The following is a 16,176-nucleotide window of genomic DNA, read 5'->3' as shown; positions in this document are numbered from 1 at the left end:
ATAGATTTGAAACCAAAAGTGTGAGACAATAGTCATATTGTCACCAATAATACATGGCACACTTTGAAACAACTCATTTTCGCCTCATCCCTCATCTATTGTCCAAACATCTCGTGTATATATATCACCCCAAAATTAATTCCCATGTATCACTTGCTTCACAAGGACATTAGAATCTGTCAAAAGAAAATAAAGAAGTTGTATATCCATAAAACAGATCATCATTCATCTATCCAACTTCCAGAATTCCAATCAAAGAAATCTCCATCAAGATGTTGATCATTAAAAGGTAGTCACAGACATTAACTCTTGTTATTCACAGTGTCAAGATCAAAGGTTCATACACACATCAAAAATGTACGCAGTGCTGTAATTTGTTTGTGGAATAACAGAAAAAGCTACTTTTTTATTTATACCTGTCATAAGAGGCAACTAACAGGATCAAGTGGTCAGACTCAGTGATTTAGTTGGCATATGTCATCATATCCCAGTAACACAGACTGATGCTCATGCTGTTGACCACTGGATTGTCTGGTCCAGACTCAATTATTTACAGACCGCCGCCATATAGCTGGAATATTGTGTGTGGCATAAAACAAATCTCACTCACTCACTCACTCACTCACTCACTCACTCACTCACTCACTCACTCACTCACTTAGGCATACCTACTTGAACCACTGAACCACTTCCTGATAGATCTATGTAACTTTTAAGTACTGTTTTGAGATTTAATTAGTATGTAGACAAAGCAAACAGATCAAAACATCAGGCAATGAAAGCATTCCTTAAACACAATTTCATGACTGTACAGTTGCTTTTGTTGAAGTTATTAGTTGAGTAAATACAGTACATCGTCAGGCTCTGGGCCTATATTTTCGAAGGTCACTTAGCACTAAGATTGTCGTAAGTTAATGTTAATGTATGGCACTTATGACTTTCTTAGTGGTCAAATCTTTTATTTGCAGTTAAAAGGCCATAGGGCTCTAGTACATATATACTAACTTATTATTAGGCAGTAGTGAAGACATTTCTCTTTTGTTTAAATGAATGGTACAGAAACATTAACGACTTTTACTGGTGTTCCTTGCTAGAAAAGGTATAGAGAGATAAATTTATGCATGTTGTGATGCACAAAGTAATGTTTCTTAGTATACTTGTTTCTCAAAGTGTGGCAGGCTGTACAGACACAAAGAAAATGATATTCATCTTCAGTTAGATTTGAATCACACATTTTTCATATCTCATCTTCTTTTTTAATTCCAATATATCTATCTGTTTCTATAAACAAATCATGGGAGGTGCAACGAAATTTTGTAAGCATGATTCTATACTTCAGAACATTCAAAGATGATAAATAGGTTTCATTGTATATAGATTGTTTAAACATTCTGTGATAAAAACATTTATTTGACAAATAATAATTGGTCAAGCCAAGTCTGAAGATATATATCTTGTATCCTTTGTTTAATGGATATGAGGAAGTTTAGATGCGGGTCTATGCACTGTTCTAGCCATATATTACCGAAACCAGTAGAAAATAGTAAATGTTTATCATCGGTAGCCCAATTACGTTTTCCATTTCTATCATACAAAATCATCATATTGGAACATTTTTTGGGTAATTTGTAAGATGGCATATTTAAGATTTTTAACCAATATTTTGTCACTTTCATTTTTGATTCAACATATAATGGAAATCTACCACAATCGCCATAAACCATTATGTTCGAAGTAGTAACTTTCACACTGCGGAATTTCTTAATTGCGTACAGATGTACTTTTTCTAGTGCATCAAATGTTTGAAGTCCCCAAACATCAGAACCATGTAGAAGTATGGGACCAATCTTAGCATCAAAAATTCTAAAAAATGATTTGTGGGACAAGTCACCTACAATGTAAATATATCTAATAATACCATGATAGGTGGTTTGTGAAATAAACTCCTAAGTATTTGTGAGACGTGGTTGTTTCTGTTATTTCACCTTTATAATACCATTTCTGTTTTGCAGCAAATTTACCTCCATTCTTAAAAACAATTATGTTAGTTTTGTCTCTATTTACGGTTTACAGTTTCCATTCATTACAGTGTTTTTCTAATTCGTTAATTTCGGCTTGTAATCCTCAGAGAGTGCTAGAGAAAAGAATGATATCATCAGCAAATAATAGAACAAATAGCTGTACTATATCTGGATGTAACTGAATACCAGTTAAACAGTTTTCATGGATCTGAAATTGCTAGTTTGTTGATAAAGAAAGAAAATAAAAATGGGCTCAGGATACAACCTTCTCTTACTCCTATTTGACTTGCAAAGTTGCAGATATTTTGATAATGTCTCTCATACACATCTTTACATTATGACAAATACTTCTTAAAGGTTTACTCATTTTTTTGCGTAAGGAATGATTATCTAGAAGATTCCATAGCTGTTCTCTGTGGACAGAGTCGAAAGCCTTTGCAAACTCAACAAAGAGAACATAAAATTTGGTACCTTTCTTATTTAACTATTTCTGTATAAGCAAATGTAAAACAAATATGTTGTCAGTTGTAGAATATCCTTTTCTAAAGCCTGCTTAGGATTCAGTTATCTTATCAAAGGATTCTGCCCAGAATACTAAACGTTTTTTTTTCATGATAGCAGTGAATATTTTACTAAAGATGCTTAGAAGAGTAATGCCTCTATAATTTCCAGTTTCTTAAGTGCAAAAAAAGGATCTGACGATATTAGTGTTAAGAGAACTTTGAAAATCTAGGCTCTGGTCTTATAATAAGGTGTAAAATATGTGTCTCTCTCCCCCAGCAACAATGTGAGAAGTACTGGGATGTGTTCCTTGGTGTTAAGAAGTATGTTCGCCATGGTGACATCCATATATGGAGTCAAGATGCTGTTTTCATGGCACAGCTCAACATCCGGACATTTCGTATACAGAAAGTAAGTTTCATCATTTTGATATCAACAACACAATGGGATTTAGTGTTAAGATCCTGAGATGCAGGGGATGTGCATTCCCTTGTACAGACACCTATATGTTCGGCTGTGTTAATCCCTGAAGGTCCGGGTGCCAGTTTCAATATGGTCACATAGTGTCATGCCTACTAGTGTCCCCTACTTGATGTGTCAGAAATATTGCTGAAAGCATCACATACACCTCTCAGTGTGGTGGTTTTAGGGTATTTTTAGCAATATTCCAGCAATATCACAGCAGGGGACACCAGAAATTAGCTTCTGACAGTGTACCTATGAGGGGAATCATCCCTGGACCTTTTGTATGAGGAGTGAATGCTTTAACCACTGGGCTACCCATCCACCCTTGTTAAAGATTGGATATTCTAGGATTGTCAACAACAGCAGTCCGCATAGAGACTAGAACCAAGTCTTTCCTTTACCTCCAGGGGGGTTTTGTGAGTGATGTATGCAAACTGAAAGGCTTCCCATTTCTATGTACACCTGATGCGTATTTTCAGTCCCCTGGTGGTGAAGTTAAAATCCCACTGATAATGAGGTATGAACATAGTGTTACCACAGGGGTCAGTTTGACCTGTGTCCATGTTGGTTTACCCTCCACCTCTAGCTGACACAGTGTCACATAAATAAAATACACATACCAGTCACAGTGGTCTGATTGGACACACCTCCAGGACACTCACTGTATTCACACATTTTCAAATAGTGCTGTTTTGCAGTGTCTGACTACCGAATGTTGATGATTTTATTCAAAGAAACTGCTTTGTTATGTGATTTGAGCATGCTAAGTTTGGTACTTTGAATCAGTTGCATTGAAAATGTAAAAGTCAGATTTTGATTTGATCCGCCCAATGTTATCTAGAAGATTTAGAAGTTTGGGACAGCACCCTTTTGGTTTGTTGGTTTGTTTCAGGACTCATATGTTCTTACTGAACATGGCAGATATGTAGTGTCTTATATGTAGTGTATGTCTTATGGGATCTTTTGAAAATGAACTGAACTGAAAATGAATATTGCTTAGTCCATGTGTACCCCAGTATGCAATGATTTAAGAATAAAATCTATTAACAGCTGTTTTATACCTCAGCTGTAATGCATATAAATTTCTGTGCAGCAAAGAAACATAGTTTCTGTAAGTCACCAAAGATTCCTTTAATAACGATTCCTTTAATAAAAACGATGCCATGGAACTAAATGCTGGAACCAGTCTCCATGGAGATGAATTATTTCACAGGGATGTAAATTATTTATTACAGTGGTGTAAAGTGTTTATTACACAGGGATGAAACTTGACTATTAAATGTGTAACTTCATTGTTACACAGGGATGTAGCTTGTTTTTTACACTGGTTAAATTTGTTTAGTACACAGTGGTGTAACCTGTTTAGTACATAGTGGGATGTGACTTGTTTATTACACAGGGATGTAACCTGTTTATTGCACAGTGGGTAAATATGTTTATTACACAGTGGGGTGTAGCATGTTTATTGCACAGGGATGTAATGTGTTTATTGCACTGTGGTTAACTTTGTCTAGTACACAGTGGTGTGTAACTTGATCATTACACAGGAACATAGCTTGTATTTTACATAGTGGGCAAACAAGGTGGGTTATTTCACAGGGCTGTAACTTAATTATTACATAGTGGTGTTAAGTGTTTATTACACAGGGATTTAACTTGTCAAGTACACAGTTAGGTGTAACTTGTTTATTACACAGGAATGTAACATGTTTATTGCACAGTGGTGGAACTTGTTATTACACAGTGGGGTGGAACTTGATTATTACACAGGAATGTAACTTGTATTTACATAGTGGGCAAACAATATGTAATGTGGTACAGAGATTTGTCAAATTGATGTAAATTCTCAGCATCAGCTTTTCACAGCAGTCAATGTTGAACATTGAATGAACCATAATCTGTGCTGACAGTAGCAGATACATATGACCACAAAATACATGAACCACATTGGCCGTACATTGCATAGCAGAACCTTGACTTTGAAGTATTTCTAACACAATCAATTCTTGTCTCGCAGGAAGGTAGCTCAGAAGAGAGGGTGGTGAGGCATTTTGAAATGCTTGGTTTCCATGACAACGAATGTGCAGACCCAGGGTTTATTTTGGATGTGAGACGCAGAGTCAGCAGTTTCATGTGTACATCATCAGGACCTGTACTTGTACATTGTAGGTAAGCGGCTCTTGGTTTAATGGACAAACATTCTGCAGACAAACACTAAACAGTGGTGCTATTCCTCGCAGATAAGCTGAACCAGTCTATTATCATTTGTGTCCTAGTGCATCTGAAGCTGATCTGTATCCTTGGTGAGAAGCATCAGACAGACTAAGGTCTTCTATTTTATCTCTAGGTTTATAGATTCTTTCACTCAAACTTAAGAGTCAGAAGATAAAAATTAGTCATGATTATGACCAATAAGTTATTTAAAGCTAAGGTCAGACTGTTACTTCCATTAGCCAATGACTTCTTCCTCTTCTTCTTCATCTTCATCATCATCACCATTATCATCATCATCATCACCAGCATAATAATCATCATCATATTCCCTTTCAATTATCATCAGAAATCTCTCTGAAAATCAAGTCGGTCAATGAACATTTTTACCACACAGATGAATTAAACATTCATAAGACTGCTCTGTCTTGCTGTGTGCGATCAAAATAGTTACCAGCTCCACCAGATTATTCACTACCCAACCAGTGACACACTGCCAGAATTCTATCATAAGCAACAGATACTAAGCAATTCTTAACAAAATTTTACACCCAAATGCACCCAAATGCACGATATATGCACATGCTTGTCAGCAATTTGATGCTTGATCTTCATGCAATTCACCTGCAGAAAGTTTGCAGTTGAATTCTCCAGGATAGTGGAGAAATTCATTTTCAATTCAACCAAATATATATACATAACATATATTAAGGTGCTTTAAGTGAAGCTAAACTTTTGATGGGTAGTATACCTCTTTGCACATTGTCAGATTATTGTTTAGTGGTGTAATACATTTGTCTTGTGATGACAATCATGATCCGTAGGTATATCGGTTGATTCTCTTTTATATCAATTGTAACTATGTCATTGTAAAATACATGCTTCATCTTCTTGTTGTTCTTCTGAAAACTGTCATACCATGGATTAAGTAGCACATTATTTTATTGGTATCCTCATGTATTATGAGTATTTGGACAGATTTGTTATTTAAAGCTTTCATTGTGTATAAACAGCTATACAGCATCTCATGGATGATAATGGTAATTGTGTACTAAACACATCTTGGTACCAAGCCATCATTATAAAATTGACAATGTGGGTGTGACAAAACACCTTCATTATGACTTAATGCCTGTTGTCCAAAAACTGATTTATGTCTGAAAACTATAGTCTTGTGATTAATTATTACTATACTTATATATGTAGGAAAACAGTAATTATTCATTCAGTGATGCACCAGTGAAATACACAATTAAATGCTGAAATGTATTAGATATTTTGTTATAGTCTTTATTCTTCAAATTAAAACAGAAAACAAAACAACACCTGTTCACATAACTGGTAATATTTGGGGGCAATTCTAATCCTGCGTTCTTAATAACTAACATATACTTTTTTAATGCATCCTGTTGACACCTGAAAACATGCACAGATGTAGCATTGTTTTCAAGTATGTCTCTTTCATCAGATTATCATTCCTGTTTGTCATCTGGGTTAACATTTAGGTTTTTTATTCTCCCCTCTGCAGGAGTATTATTCTCCACTATGCAGGTGTATTATTCTCCACTATGTAGGTGTATTATTCTTCCCGCTGCAGAAGTATTATTCTCCACCGTGCAAGTGTATTATTATCCACTGTGCAGGTGTATTATTATCCACTGTGCAGGTTTATTATTATCCACTGTGCAGGTGTATTATTATCCACTGTGCAGGTTTATTATTATCCATTGTGCAGGTGTATTATTCTCCACTGTGCAGGTTTATTATACTGCTTTGTTGAAGGCACAATGTCTCACATATTGGCCTATGTTATATATATTGGGGCATATGAACTCACATTACTTTTCTGCTGATGTAATACAACACTGATTATCCCTTAAGTCTTGCCTGAAATCAATAGTTGAAACTTTGAGGTAAGCAGGGTCCAAACCGGGAACACTTGGACTATATTGAATGTAAACACATTAGTGTGGAGGACTGATTTCGAACTCCAAAAAAGTTACATGAAGAGCACTCCAAGTGACATATCTCTGTGTGGTTCACTTAAAATAATGTTCAGCCAGTAGAGAACACAGTAGATTTAATGTAACATTCCTTAATTCATTCAAACTTTAATTCAATATTGTAATCTTAATGCATAACTATTTTGGGAATAAATAATATGGCAGCGTCCCCTTGGGCTGATAGTTGGTTGATTTTTGGGAGAAGTGCATTATTTAGTTTTTAGAAAAGTGTGGTGTGACAAGTGGAATATTTTAGTCAGTTTCTTGGCATTGGAGACTTGGATGGCCTTCATCACTGTTGTGTTCAGTTGGGTATGGGAAGAACCAGAACAGAATCACTAGCTTGTGTTCCTGTCCTGTACCATCATTTAAGTGTTGTTCCTTGCAGTGCGCTATTGATGAATACATTAAAACTCAGATTCTCAATGAGCCCAATGTTTGTGAAAGCTCTCCATGACTTCCACATCTACTTCCACCATCTCATGTTTCTAACATAATATATATGGTATATCAGTATGTAAGTTTCCATCCCTGAACAGTAGTGGATGTAGCATTTCACCAAAGAAAGTTGATTCTAAAACTAGCATCTGAGTTCTTCATGTATAAGCAATTTTGCAAAGCAGTTCATCATCCAAAAATTGTATCACCAATCAAGTTACATATTTTCAATATCATAAGTAACTCTTTTTGTGACAGACACACTTTCATGTTTACAGTCTTACTTTCATGTGCAGACATAGTTCATTTTAAAAAAGGGGAAGAGGTGAAGGTTACTCAATCAACTAAGTCTCTGTAATATGTTGCAGATGTGCGTTTATCTTGGGCATGTGGATATGTTGGACAGTTTGATCTTGAGTTTGAATCCTGGTTTGTTTTAATTCTCTTCAGCTCCATATGCATGTTAATTGTGTTACCAAATTGGTGAATGCCAGAGACCAGCATCATTTTTGACAAGATGTCAGCTTTGGTCGAAGCAGCGTTAAACTGAAACACTCACTCCAGCATGAGCACTGATCTGCGCAACCGGGAACCGATGACATGTGTCAACCAAGTCAGCAAGCGTGACCACCCGATCCCGTTAGTCGTCTCTTACAACAAGCATGGGTCATTGAAAAACAATTGTAAATCAGAACTTCATGGGTCCTCCTTCATGCAGACCTACATGTTCTCTGTTTTATGATTCTTTGTCTGTATTAATTGTTACTGTCTTCATGGCTCTCATTAATGATGTAAATGTCGTTTAGATACTCTGTCATGACATGTTGTAAATCAAAACAATTGTAAGCTTTTGTTTGATTTGTTAAATAGGAAGCAATGCAATGAAAAGGCAATAGGAACAAAAACTGTTGATATATTTGTCATCACCATAAATTACTAATTTATAGGGAACTGAAGAAATCATCAATTTCTAATGTGCTGTGTTCGTCTGAGCAAATCAGTGTTTTGTTTCTGTATTGGCTAATCTTTATTGAGGTTATAAGTTTGGAAGTATATTGAATTATGAAACACGAGTTTGTGAGAACTTTTGACAGTTTCACTTATTCTAAAACTTAGTACAGTAAACTATTGAATATGTACAACAAATTACAGCAACTTCACATTAGGGAACAATGCAATTAACAAAACTGATTTCTTAGGTCAGTATATAGTGTGTTAGCTAGTGGTTAGTTTGATTCCCAATGTATGCTCTCGTCCTATCACTCAAGGATGTCTGTCAACTGACTGCTGGTTCAGCAATCATTAATTCTGTGATCCCACACATATGTCATTTAGGAACATAGAAACTTCCAAAAACTCATAATTTGTCTTCATCAGACTTAGAGCCTGTTGGCATTTTGAGGCCATACATGGTCAGTATAACTTCAATAGATAAACTTTTCTCAAAAAATGTTTGTTATCATGTTCCTTTTGATCCTGAGGCAACAATTCACTCACATGTTATTTCAACATTTTTCATCCATGCAACCAGTTGTAGATGCTGAAGACGAGTGATTGTCAAAAATCTCATGGTCATGTCTCCAAAATTGCTTTCAAACTCAATGGCAATTTTGTCCTTCTCTTGATGTTTACTTTGTCAAAAATAAAACAAAATTGAGAATAAAAACATGCAATCTTGAAGAGTTCTTTGCAACATCAATTTGGTATTGAATGAGAGCCTGAAGCAGTTTCATGTTTTCAAAGTAAATTCTGATCATGAATGATAATTTTTCAAAAACTTAGAAAAAGATGGCTGAAGAAATAGTATAAAATCAACCTACATTTTGGCTGTGATTCAGTCTGGGAGGAGGTACCATGGATGTTGTGTATTTTACCATGTGAATCAACTTAATACACTCCAAAAGGATAAACTGTTATCTTACAAAAATCCATTAGTTTCAACGGAATGGTGAAATATTGTAGAAGCTATTTGTAGCATGAGCTAACATAACTCATTTTGTTATTGATTGGTGTTTTCACAGAATGGGACTAGGGAGAGAGAAAGGTCTTGTTGCGGACGTGTCACTAGTAGCAGGCTCCTGAAATCTTTCCTGAATCAGCTTTTTCACAAATCAATATTTTTCCTTCTCACAAACTCAGAGAAATCTAATCACCAATCAATATATTCCTGATCACTGCTCTGGATAATTATCCGTCATTTTCCTGTATGTTTGTGGGTTTTTTTGAGGAAAAATTAAATTATTTGAGATTGAATTTTTGGTTTGTGTTTATTCACTGGCTCTGGGTTTCTTTCTCGAAATTAAATCCAGAGACAGTCTTTAATTGAAAATAATTAGAATATCAGGTGTTACTTCTGTTCTACAATGCATTTTCAAGGTAAAATTATGTATTTCTAACAAAGAATGTTTGGTTTCATAACAGATCGATTGTCAATACTAGTCAGTGATGTAAAAAAACACATACAATAATCATTATTCAAACTCATTGCTCTTTGAATGTGATAAATGATAACGGTAAAACTGATACCTGTCAAAGTAAAACAAGTGAGGACTTACAGGTTTTACTTGGTTTACAGACTCTCCAAATGAGATTTAGCAAGGGTTATTTTCATAAACCCATCAGTGAAGGTCATTTTGGCTTTAAAAACAATTAAATGAATGATAATGAGACTTTAACAGGAGAGTCTTCAGTGATAATAGATGTTTTATCATCTTACTGATTTTAATAAAATCTTTTGTTATGAGATTCGATATGCATGTGCCATTGACTAATGTCTGCAAAAACAAAGTTGATGTTGATCGTACCGAATGAGAGGTGTCTTTACATCAGTGTTTATTGTGGTCCAAAACATCGATGTTGATGTTGAAGGTGTGAAGGTGGCAGGACGACAATGTTCATTTGACTGAAACACCGATGTTGATGTTGTAGGTGTGGAGGTGGCAGGACAGCAGTGTTCATTGCTGTTGACTATTGTCTGAAGCAGATCGAGGCTGAAGAGAGGGTAGACATCTATAGCTGTGTGTTGCACCTACGGCGCTTCCGCAAAAACATGGTCAGGACACTGGTAAGTTTAGGGATTATGAGCACATTCTGAGATAGCCTTATACATACTGACATCCAAAAGAAATGCAAGCATCAGAAATGTTTCAAATTACATGAAAGAAGACATAAACAGTGGTAGTGTGAAGCTCAGATGGTCATTCTTGTCAGTTGTGGGTTCTAATGATGGAGGCCATACTTGAAACTGATATATCATTTACCATGACAAAATGTCACCATCTGATGATGTCTTTTTGGCATTTGTTTTCTCTGTAAGTTTTCATTAGCAAACATCAATTTCTGTATTCAAAACTATGTACATAGTTGTATGTGACATGTGTTTCTTTTGGAACTGTGTATATATTCCATCAGGACCAGTTTTTTTTCCAAGACACAGCCATATCTGGAGAATTCTCATTTGTGCTAGTATGTATATGTCACAATGGAGGTGATCTGTTCCAGGGCCAGTATCGCCTCATCTATGACACTGTGGCCATGTATATACAGACAGGGTGGACGGTGTGCCCGGGGACTCTCCTCCCTGCTACATATCTCAGGTACTACAGCAAGAATGCTGAACCAAAACAACAGAAGTTGGACAGAGAATTTCAGGTACAGGAATTTTGTTTCCATCAAAATAACAGTTACTTAATCCAGAATCACTCTTTGCTTCTAACAGAATATTTTCTGACGAAATAGGTGATAGGTTCTCTTTTCATTCAGCTTCATTTATCTGATGGCAGCGTTATTTCTTCAAGACTAAAACTAACATCGTAAAGGTACTATTTCTTGTGAGGGCAGTCTTCTGTTCACAGTAAAGTGTTCAGCATGAGAAATCTTGAAGGCTGACTCCTGGGAAGTTCAGCTGTCTGAACTGCCACAATTCACTTAGTAGAGCCTTGGGCATGTGGGTTAGAAGAATCCTGTTTAATTTTCTGGGTCTGTCAGCCATATCTATGTGGATTTTTACTGAATTGGTAAATGTTTGCAGCTTCAGTTCAGCCTGTCCTCACACATAAAACTCTTATGATCATACTCATGAAAGTGAAAGTGAAGTTTTTGATTTTCTCAATTTTAACAAACTTAAAACTATTTGAACTTTTATCCAGAAATAGCATGAATTAAGTATAGTTGTACATAAAATATATCATGACTGGTGAGTGTCTGCAAGCTCCAGACATCTACAGATCAGTGAATCACGGACTGTCCTGGCAGTGAGGAAGAATGAACCAAATTAAGGGGTACAATTAAGAGACACAGAAAAGATCAATCAAATCATGCAATGTTTAAGCATTGTGCATTAGAAGATTGAAAAAGAGGAATAGCAATGTGCATCTGTATGGTTTGGCACAAAAATGACATTAAGTGTGTATTAATGTCCTATAATACTCTCAATAAACAAATAATTTCAAATGATGCAACAATACTTATATTGATTGTTCTTCAGACATTACACACAGTCGTTCCTCGGCTGAGTATTGGGGACTGTGCGAGTGGACATCGCGTTGAGAACCGCAGCAAGAGTCGTGACATCATGATGCTGCCTCGTGAGTACCTTCATCTCCCACAATATCCTCTTTACCTGTAATTACAGGTGCTATTATCACATCACTTTGATCTTCAACGCTGGTATGTAATGTGTTGTATAAACTTAGTATGGTCTACAGTGTAATTGGAGCTTTATGCCTCGTGAATATACTTCACTTAGTTTCACAAGTAAATAGTATTAGATCAAGAAAAAATAAATCCCACCTTGGCATGTATGTCATTCCATAATCATTTGAAAACATCCATCAGTATCTGATGCTTGTCATGAGAGCTAATTAAGAAATACAGTTCGTTCTACCACCATGTATAGTGTAATAAAGCACAAGCGTCAGCATGCGTCCTTGTGCTTTAACTATAATAGTTCAGGGCAAACGTGTGCTTTATTACACTATACATGGTGGTACAACAAACTGTATTTCTTTTCTAAGATGCCGTATTTAATCATTTCTAAGCCTAATTTCATTTAATCTATGGCAGAAAACAAACGACGGTGTCTGTGATCTAAATTAAGAATCCTCGCACAGGGCTAACTGAAGCGCTGTTCTTTTGACGTGTCCGCCCCAAGTACGTTAAGACAAACGTTCCAAGAAAAACAAATGATGAACAGTTTGGTGAAGGTTTATGTTCGGGTTAAATATCTTCTTCAGATCATTTTAATTACATCTGTCATTCTCTTAAACCATACAAGGCAAAATGACCATCTCATTTCTACTACCAATGAAAGTTTAGATCAGTACATTGATCTGAAGCTGACTAGTCATGCGACATTCCACGATTGCATTGTGGGAATGTAAAGATTGCAAACATTATTGTGTCTCTGTAAAGTTTTGTGTCAAACTGTGAGGCATTTTATCCTTCGGAAAACATAAACTTAATGTTTCCACCGGTGATGCTAGCTGTTTGATGCAACTGCAAACCAAGAAACGGGATGCGACAAAGCAGTTTACTGTGGGAGACTGTACGAGGCAATGGCAACTCACATCCATCATGACGTCGGTTACATTGTGACGTAATGCAAAAAAGTTCGATTACGGAGGGGGCAGACTGGAATGGTGCAGCGATGTCAACACATTCTGATGTAATGCAAAAAGTGCATATTATCGTCTGATAAAGTATTGTCAGCGCCTTTGATCTTTCACTGAAGCATCTTAGAATTAAGGTTAAGGTCAGTTTGCACAACTCTATCACTTGTCAGATTTGATGTTGGTTGCTACTCATGTTTTCAGTCATAGGGTTGTCTGGTCTAAACTCAGTTGTTAAAGCCTGCCATGACAGCATCTCTCTCATTTACTTAGGCAAAACCAAGACAATGTTTCAGTTTTGAGAAACATGAGGTCTCAAACCTATTTATTAAGTAAAATCTGAAATTGAGATTAAATGGACACAACAGTAGAATAATGTTTATAGTCAACTATATAGGACTTGATTCTAAAGCAAATCTAATTCAATCTCAAACGTGAACAAGAAAAATTAGTTCTTATTGATGCAAAGGAGACTGAGGCAGAGCGTGAGTGAGTAAGTTATGCCAATTTTAGCAATCATCCAACAAAATCATAGCAGGGACAGAAAAAAGTGGCCTCCATGTAGTGACATGAACCTCCATCAAGACAAAGAGGTGACTAACCTCCAAGAATAGAAGGCTTCACCATGGCTTCACGTTGCTACAATATTAGTTACACTGACGCTGATAACCCTGACTAGGACGACTAAAAAGTGATTTGGTGAAAGTGAAGTTTTTCATTTTCTCAATTTTAACAAACTTAAAACTATTTGAACTTTTATCCAGAAATAGCATCATTTAAGTATAGTTGTACATAAAATGTATCATGACTGGTGAGTGTCCGCAAGCTCCAGACATCTACAGATCAGTGAATCACGGACTGTCTTGGCAATGAGGAAGAGAGTCTGATGATAGATATTTTTAACCTCAGAAAAAACACAGCGCACATGATCCGTAATCATCAGTGTTAGGTCAATATTTCCGTTGGTACAATGCCATGTAACTTTAAGATAAGGCACATGAACTTTGTCTGTATGTCATGTATAACATGTTCATATCCTGATGAAGCTAATGTCCATGATATTCCACTGTAACCAGAGATGACCTGATATATGTAGTAACTGGGTATATGATCCTATTTTGGAAATAGGGTAACATTCCTTGAGCTTTAGAAATAGGGCCAAAGTTCTTCAATCTTTAGAAATAGGGCCCTGATTCCTTAACCTTTAGAAAAGGAATATTCCCCAGCCTTTAGAAACAGGACCAAAGTTACTCAATGTTTTAGAACTATAGTCCAAAGTTCCTCAACTTTTAGAAATAGGGCTAGCATTCTTCAACCTTAAGAAATGGGGCCAGCATTCCTAAACCTTTACACATACAGGCCATAGATCCTCAACGTTTAGAAATAGGGTCAGCATTTCCCAACCTTTAGAAAAGGGGCTAATATTCCTCAACCTTTAGAAATAGGGCCCAAGTTCTTCAACTTATAGATATAGTGGCAAAGTTCTTCAAACTTTCTTCTTACTTTGAACTATTTAATATAGGTTTACTTTCTGCAACCTTTCAGAAATAGAGGTGATTTTCCCAAAACATTCATAAAGAGTTAGTTTATCACAAACTTTAGAAAAATGGCTTTCCTCAATCAATACAGACACGACTGACTTCATTCAATCTTAGAAACAGAAGTTTCTCACCCCAGCCTCCTGAACTAAGGCTGGATGACTACTGGAAGATCGACCTATGTGACAATGTATTGTTGTACCTGAGTATTTGCATTCACTTATTAGTTGTACACCTGCTGATGTCATGGTAACCGCAGTTTGCCAACTTGCGTAAAGTTACATGAGCCCTGTAACAAGAAGGTCAGGTGTTTATTTTTGTATAGGCTGTTGTGACTATTTACTAAGAAATTTGTGCTTCGAAATCTGCATAAAACGTCTATATGTAATCATTTCAAGCAAATTTATATTTTTATTGCTAGTGAATAAAAATATTGAGAAAACTGTCAAAATAAGGAATTTTGTGTGGGTTTCAATTAGGTGCATAAAACTAATTGCTCTGTGATCAAAGAAAAAATACTGAATTCCAGTTATATGTAGGAATCATAAGTCTTTTACAGATTCCATGTTTCAGTCCAAGAATGTAATCCAACAGTACAGTATAATCAACAAACGTCATGTCCATAGATTTAATTGGTTTAGCATCCAAAGAATCTGTAGGATTCAGGCAAGTTTGTTCCTTGTGCAGCCAGTGTACTATACTCTGTCTGAGGCTTTACAAGGGATTATAATACTGTTGAGGCTCTAAGCATCACGCACAAGCCCTCATAGATTGTATATGGCAGGTCCCTTGGGGATCAGCTTCAAGGCGTTCATGACAAGATATGGTATTGTTTGTCAGTTCATTTTCTATTAATTCTGTGAGATAATACACATGAATTTATTGATTTCTCAAACCAATTTGATTCTCTACTGAACAAACCTATGTTTGTGACCAGAGTGAATCTGTTGTGATTTCCTTATAGTTATTTGGACTCTAATCGATGAGGAAGTTGTAAGTTAGCTTTGTGCATTGGGAGAAAGATAAATTATTTGACCTTAGATGTAAAGGTAATGGGTTATAGATAATTGTCCGGGACTAATTACAAAAGTATTACTGCTTGACATTTGAATGTCTTGCTAAAATGGACTTTTCTCATTAATCATTTTGTCTACATAACAAAAAAGGGCATAGATGTTTTTACTTGTTATTCATTATTTCAGAATGAGATGTATGATGAGGATTCATCTCGTCTGTTTTGGGAATAATTAATACTAATAAAAATAATATGTACGTTATTCTATATGTCATACATAGATTTTATTCTCAAAGTACTAACATAGTTGTAACTGTGTTAACTAGTTTTAGCATAGTACATCAGCCTGTTCTTTCATTTTCATTCTCAACTCCC

The 16,176-nt window shown here is 35.9% G+C and overlaps 1 protein-coding gene across 1 annotated transcript in view; it reads left to right on the top strand.

Moving 5' to 3' along the window:
* LOC137292068 (receptor-type tyrosine-protein phosphatase kappa-like) overlaps positions 1-16,176 on the top strand; it is a 121,579-nt gene that overhangs the window by 97,494 nt on the left and 7,909 nt on the right. The window contains exons 9-13 of the mRNA XM_067823612.1: positions 2,802-2,933; positions 5,005-5,156; positions 10,568-10,703; positions 11,141-11,290; positions 12,126-12,225. Coding sequence (XP_067679713.1) covers positions 2,802-2,933; positions 5,005-5,156; positions 10,568-10,703; positions 11,141-11,290; positions 12,126-12,225 — 670 coding nt within the window. The remainder of the gene's footprint in view (positions 1-2,801; positions 2,934-5,004; positions 5,157-10,567; positions 10,704-11,140; positions 11,291-12,125; positions 12,226-16,176) is intronic.

This window comes from Haliotis asinina, chromosome 7, assembly GCF_037392515.1.
Source record: "Haliotis asinina isolate JCU_RB_2024 chromosome 7, JCU_Hal_asi_v2, whole genome shotgun sequence".
NCBI classification, from domain to species: Eukaryota; Metazoa; Mollusca; class Gastropoda; order Lepetellida; family Haliotidae; genus Haliotis; species Haliotis asinina.
This window is presented reverse-complemented; position numbering and strand designations above follow the sequence as displayed.